General features: G+C 55.2%; 1 protein-coding gene across 7 annotated transcripts in view; it reads right to left on the bottom strand.

Moving 5' to 3' along the window:
- Positions 1 to 280: 280 nt before the first annotated feature.
- CEP104 (centrosomal protein 104) overlaps positions 281 to 6,843 on the bottom strand; it is a 42,714-nt gene continuing 36,151 nt past the window's right edge. For all 7 annotated transcript variants that reach the window (XM_055260789.2, XM_063631167.1, XM_055260791.2 and 4 more), the window contains 2 exons: positions 1,815 to 1,905; positions 281 to 1,025 (listed from right to left, as the gene is read on the bottom strand). In XM_055260789.2, the coding sequence (XP_055116764.1) occupies positions 910 to 1,025; positions 1,815 to 1,905 (207 nt within the window). In that variant the 3' untranslated portion in view covers positions 281 to 909. The remainder of the gene's footprint in view (positions 1,026 to 1,814; positions 1,906 to 6,843) is intronic.

Raw genomic sequence — 6,843 nt, 5'->3', positions numbered from 1 at the left:
TGTGGAAGGGGCAGGAGGCCCACACCAGTGGGATTCTGCCTGCTGTGAACACAGGGTGATCAGGTGGAAATTCATTTAACAGTGACTTCCTCCACATGTCTTTAGGAATTTGAAAATGTGGAGAATGTGAAGCGCCTCTGAGCGAAGGCACGGGAAGGGCCCACACCTGTGTCTACTTCAGTTCCAGCAGGGAGCTGACGCCTGTCACAGAGGCAGCACTACTGGAGAAGCATCCAGCAAGGTGCGGCTGAGGTGGGACCAATTCTCAAAAAAACTACGATTTAAAAAAAGATGTTCTCTTTTGCCTTTATTTCTTGCTATAGTGGGAATGTGAGTTCTGCTACCCGGGACTGAGTGCACTGGGCAGCAGGCCCAGCAGATGGGGCCTGCAGGGAGAAGGCACGGCTGGAGGCCCATGCGCACCGCCACTCTTCTGGAACCATGCTAGCCGAGCCACAGCCCTGCGGAAATTCTACTGCGTGTGGCAGAGACCGATGTGCAAAAGGTTTCTGGTGAATATTTTATGGAAATTGCTCCAAGCACTAAGGAAAGCGGGACCGTGCCTGTGCTGACGGTGGCCTTGCGCTAGCGCCTCCTGGGTGGTGCTCTCCGGCTCTCTCCAAACAGGACGCTTCCTCTTCTGATTCTAAGGAAGGCCTGAGACAGCCCTGAAGGCTTAATGTACAGTGTGGCCAGGTCCTGGCGCTGCACACAGGATCTTTGGTTAGTTCCATACATATCATTTGCATGAAAGCTGACGGCACAGACATGTAAGAGGCGTGCACGACTGGGAGCTGGGAACAGCAGCCAAAGCATGGGGTCACCAAGGCCAGAGAGTTCTGGAGAAATGGTGTAGAATCAGGAGACCTGCTCCGTCCCTTACAGAGACAAAGGAGCCTGAGCACCGCGTCAGCGCTTGGTGTGCGTCCTGCTGGAGCTCTTGCTCAGTCCGCCCTTCGGGGTGGGGATCTTGCTTCCGGCCTTTGACCCCGAGGGGCCTGATGTGGCCACAGCTGAGCTTTTGCCTGCAGAGCAAGCACAGGACCCGCATTAGGAGGGGCGCTCCTACCCATGGACCAGGTGCAGAACCTGTGGCCACAGTGTCAGTGGCCGGGAGTGATCAGACACCCAGCAACAACATCCGAGGGCCATGCGGATGGCCATCACCTGACTACAGGAGCCAGGGCTGAGCCCAGTAGGGTCTACTCTTCAGCTTCCTATTTTTTTTTTTTTTTTTTTTGGAGACTGAGTCTCACTCTGTCACCCAGGCTGGAGGTCAGTGGCGCAATATTGGCTCACCACAACCTCCACCTCCCGGGTTCAAGCAATTCTCCTGCTTCAGCCTCCTGAGTAGCTGGACTATAGGTGCCTGCCACTGTGCCTGGCCAATTTTTTATAGGGTTTCACCATGTTGGCCAGGCTGATCTCGAACTCCTGACCTCAAGTGATCTGCCTGCCTTAGCCCCCAAAGTGCTGGGATTATAGGCGTGAGCCACTGTGCCTGGCCAGCTTCCTGATTCTAAACATTTGAGTCAGTGATGTAGAAAGAGCAGAGGACTGGAGTGTGAATCCTAGGCCACCCGTGGAGCCTTCGCACTGCACAGCCAGTTTGCACGTGGAGAAGGATTTTGGTCACACGATTATGATTATTAGCCTGCTTACTATGGAACCAGAACATGAAGAGAGGCTGGGATGCTTTTCTTCGCTTTTAAAGGGATGGGGTCTTGCCATGTTGCCCTGGCTGGGGATGCTCTTTTGAATAAGTCAAAATGGAGGGATGCAGACTACACCCGCTCAGCGGCGCTGGCCCTCACCTGGCTGCAGTGCCGGGGCCTTCTGCAGAATGTGTGTCTTGCGCAGGTTCATGCTGCAGCCGGCTGGACCCATCAGGTGAGCTTTCCATGCCTGTAGCAGAGGAGGCACACGGAGTGTTAATCAGGCGAGACGGACCTGGCATGCTACCTCAGACCCAAAAGGACTTGCTGCGCAAGCTGAAAACGAGGGGCGGCCGCTCCAGCAAGAGCCGCAGAAGAGCGGCTCCCTCACCTGGGCACCTCCTTTCGGATATGTTATGATAGGCTCTGCAGTCTGTGCGGGGTACAACTCAGGAAGCACGAAGTCCTGTCGCCAGGCAAGCCTGCATCTCGCATCCCCACCCAGCCACACAGGGCCCTTGGCGTCAGTGACTCTGAGCACAGCAGAGCGTGCACGCAAATGCAAGGGTGAGAAGCAGAGCGCCTGCGTGATTACGTTCCAGGCCAGAAGACAGAACGCGCCAGGCCCCGCGGGCTCCCTGCCAGCCTGCTGCCCATGGTTCCTCGTGGGGTTCCCACTCTCTTCATCCCTGCTCTTCCTGAGCCACGCCACATGCACTTGCCCTGCAGAATGTGGGGCTTACGCAGGCCTGACTGCCTGGGCAGCCAGCTTCTTTCCTTGAGGACCAGCTGTGGGACCGTCTGCATAGGGACAGGGAGCTCATCCCGTCCCCCTGTTGGATATAAATGTGGGACCGCTGATTCCCTGAGTCTTCTGGACATTTGGGTTGTTCCTGGTTTCTTCCCTTATATTTAAACAACACTCAAGAGGCTGGGCGCGGTGGCTCACGCCTGTAATCCCAACACTTTGGGAGGCAGAGGTGGGTGGATCACCTGAGGTCAGGATTTCGAGACCAGCCTGGCCAGCTTGGTGAAACCCCATCTCTACTAAAAATACAAAATTAGCTGGGTGTGGTGGCGCATCTCGTGTCCCCACCAGCTAATCCCAGCTACTCAGGAGGCTGAGGCAGGAGAATTGCTTGAACCCGGGAGGTGGAGGTTGCAGTGAGCCGAGATCACATCAGTGCACTCCAGCCCAGGTGACAGGGTGAGACTCCGTCTCAAAAACAAACAACGCTCCCCAGGGACACTGCTCCAGCCGCTCTCCCATTCTCTGGGGGACCAGTATCTCCACCAGACACAGCCCTGCTTCTCCCTGCTTCCTCTCTCACTCTCACCAGTGGCTGTCAGTTTCTGGCCGCCTGTGGCAGCCCTCAAGATGCTAGAGCACCTACAGCCCGAGCCCAGCCCACTCCTGTCCCGCTTTAGCTGCTCCCGGCAGGCCTGGGTTCTGGTCTTTCCAGGCCACTGGCAACCTTCACGTCCCTAAAGCTGGGGCGCCTTCTCGTCAGGACGTGGCCCATCAGCACATGGGGTGCAGTTGCTTCTTCCTCCCCTGTGGAGGGTCACGGCCTGCCCTAAGGCTCCAATTCCTCCCTCCCCAGCACAGAGGTGGCGGGTCCCTCTCCATCCTTTGAATCTGGGTGACTGTGGCTTGCTTTGGCCAGTGGGACAGTGGCAGACACGTGGCAGGGCAGGCTGAAATGAACTCATGCGCCTGGGCTTGTCTTGCTGTTGCCCTCTGCCACTGCTGCGGGAATGCCATGCCCAGGCTGGCGTGCTGGGGTCAGACACAGGAAGCAAAGCTGAGGTGCTGCAGCTGCCTCCAAGACCATCCTCGATCAGTCACCGGCTGTGGACCCCAGGCACACATGTGTGTGAGCCCAGTCAGGGCCAGCAGAGCCGCCTGGCCGCCCTATGGCCAAGTGCAGATGCAAGAGCCGGGCGGCTGCGATCAGTTGAGCCCAGCCAGGCCAGCAGGCTCTGATGGTCTGTGCTCTGGGGCCTCCAGGACGCCACCCTCGTCAGGCTTCCTCCCCAATGCATTTCTTCCCCAGCGCCTGGTTTGCCTTCTTCCTCCCACTCTGCCTGGGGCTTAGCCTGTGGGCCTCTCCTCTGTCTACACTTGCTCTTTAGAAGAGTGCTTCCAGTATCATGACCTTAAACCCACTTATTATACACGCTTACAAACCCCACGTTTCCACCTGCAGCCACCCGTCTACCAGCTTGCGCGTCTGACAGGCATTTTAACTCCACAGCTCCAGGCTAAGCTCCTGAGCGCCCTGGGTTCCTGACCGCAGTCACTCCCTCACCATGTCATGAGGACTCCACCAGCCAAGTCCTGGGTCTGCCTGCAGTGCATGTCCAGAATCTGACCACTTCTCGCCACTTAGCTCTCTGCTACCACCCGACCTGTCCCACAGGCTGCTCTCAACAGAGCAGCAAAAGTGGCTGGCACGAGGCCCGCCAGCTCATGCCCACTCTTCCGCTCAAACCCTGCAGGGACGTTGCCTTCCACTCACTTTGAGGAATAATGGTCAATGATTTTTCATCCCCAGCATTGCCTTTCAGTCTATTTATGTCCTTTGATGAAGAGGTTCTCACCTTTTACAATTTAATAGTTTTATTATAAAATGACTGTACAGTTCAGTAGTGTTAAGCATATTCATGATGCTTCACTCCAGAACTCTTTTCATTTTACAAAACCCAAACTCTGCCCCGAGGTTCTTCATTTTAATCGAATTGAGTTGATCAGCCTCTTCCATCAAGGCTTAAGCTTTGTGTCCTGTTTGAGAAATCCCTTCCTATTCTGAAGCCTGTTCTCTTATCTCTAGCATCTCCTGACAGATTCATAATTGGGCCTTTCACATTTGAATCTTAGATCCACTCAGAGCTTTCTTCTGAGCAAACTTCACTGTTTACCCGCCTTCACATCATTCAGAAAAATTCCAGATGTTAGAATTAGCACAAAAGGACTTTGAAGCAGATACCTAGTATGTTCAAGGACTTAAACGTGCAATGAAGTGCTACTGGTCTATTAGAACCCGGGTGACCTTGAAAACATGTTAAGTCACAGACACAAAGGCCGCATAGTGTCCGATTCCATTTACAGGAAATGTCCACAGTTGGCAAATCCATGGAGACCAAAACTAGACAGATGGTTGCCAGGGGCTGGAGAGGGGGCTGGGGAGAAAAGGGGCGACACGTAGGCAGTGCCGTCTTTTGGGTGATGGAAAAGTTCCACGTGTGCGGATGGTTGCACAACCCTGAATACATGAAAACCCGCTATCTGTCCATGGGGAGAGGCTGTGCAGACCAGATCTCCGTGAAGCCGTTAAAAGCAGGTGACCTTAGCGAGTGAACAGCGGTGAATCTCGGCAGAGAAATGGAACCTGTAGAGAAATCCCAGCCAAACACAAATACTAGAATTGGAAAGTACAAGACTGGAAATGAAAAAGTCACTTAACAGAGGACTGGAGATGGAAGGAGAAAGGGCACGGGGCCATTCAACTAGAACAGAAAGGAAACACTGGACAAAGCCCAGTGACCCACAGAACAGATCGAGCTGTCTTCATACGAGCCTGCAGGCAGGAGAGAAGGGAGGGAACGCTGAAGAGAGGAAAAATATTTGAAGAACGAATGGCAAAACAATTCACACGAAATTAGAAACACGTGTCTCAGCAGGCTGGAGCAGCAGAGTCTCCTGCTGGCCTCAAGGAAGTGAGCTGTCCAGCAGAGAGGCCCCCGGTGCTGACGGTGGGGGCCTCCAGGAGCTGAGTGGCTCCAGGTTGACAGCCCCCAAGAACATATTACTGCTGGCTGCTGGGATGAGCCTGGAAGTGAGTCCTTCCCTAGCAGGGCCCACAGAGGAGAAGGAAGCCTGGCTCCGGACCCAGGGAACCCATGAGGTAATAAGTGAGTGCTTGTTATCTGCTTACGCTGCAAGGTGTGTGGTGATGTGTAAGGGAGTGCAGATAATTAGATACAGGGAAAGCAGATGACACATGAGACACGCCTGGTGACAGCCTTACAGGTACTACCTGTAAGAGGATGTCAATTCAAATCAGATGTTGGGAACAAGAAAGGAAGGAAGAAAAGGCGGTTACAGGAGAATCTGAGTACTGCTCCTAGTAGGAAACCAATGGCAGTAACTGAAATCAGAGGGGACGATGGGCATTGCACGGAAGGATGAGTAAAGGTAACAACCCGCAGGCAAACACAAAGGCTCCTACATTCTGGAAATAACCAGGGGAAAAGATGTATGTGCAGTGAGAGCTGCTTATATTGGGTAGAAAAGGGGCAGGATGCCCTGTAGGAAAAGCAGCCCCTGGAGGAAGGTGGATGGAAGCAGGGCAGGACGGCAGCCTCTGTCTGGGGTGAAGGAAGGCGGATGGAAGCAGGGCAGGACGGCAGCCTCTGTCTGGGGTGGAGGAAGGCGGATGGAAGCAGGGCGGGACGGCAGCCTCTGTCTGGGGTGGAGGAAGGCGGATGGAAGCAGGGCGGGACGGCAGCCTCTGTCTGGGGTGGAGGAAGGCGGATGGAAGCAGGGCGGGACGGCAGCCTCTGTCTGGGGTGGAGGAAGGCGGATGGAAGCAGGGCGGGACGGCAGCCTCTGTCTGGGGTGGAGGAAGGCGGATGGAAGCAGGGCGGGACGGCAGCCTCTGTCTGGGGTGGAGGAAGGCGGATGGAAGCAGGGCGGGACGGCAGCCTCTGTCTGGGGTGGAGGAAGGCGGATGGAAGCAGGGCGGGACGGCAGCCTCTGTCTGGGGTGGAGGAAGGTGGATGGAAGCAGGGCGGGATGGCAGCCTCTGTCTGGGGTGGAGGAAGGCGGATGGAAGTGGGGCAGGACGGCAGCCTCTGTCCGGGGTTCTTCCAAGATGCCTGATTCTATTGACCCGGAAACATGTCTTCTGTAATTACAGAACTTAATTCTTTAAAGTCCCCTAGAAATGTAATATAAAATGAATGTATTTACAGTTGGTGGCACTGCTAGCCAGGGCTCACCCAAGTCCCTCCAACACAGGGCCACTGGGACCCCCATCACCAGTGGCAGATGTGGTCAGGACAAGAACTGGGAACAGATCTAATTTCCAGTGGCATCTCCTGCCGGCGGTGCAGGTGCCACTGTGCTGGGGCTGCCCCAGGTGCAGTGGGGGCCAAGGTGAACTGGTCGTCTCCAATACCTGAA

This window comes from Symphalangus syndactylus, chromosome 22 (assembly GCF_028878055.3).
Source record: "Symphalangus syndactylus isolate Jambi chromosome 22, NHGRI_mSymSyn1-v2.1_pri, whole genome shotgun sequence".
Lineage (NCBI taxonomy): Eukaryota > Metazoa > Chordata > Mammalia > Primates > Hylobatidae > Symphalangus > Symphalangus syndactylus.
This window is presented reverse-complemented; position numbering and strand designations above follow the sequence as displayed.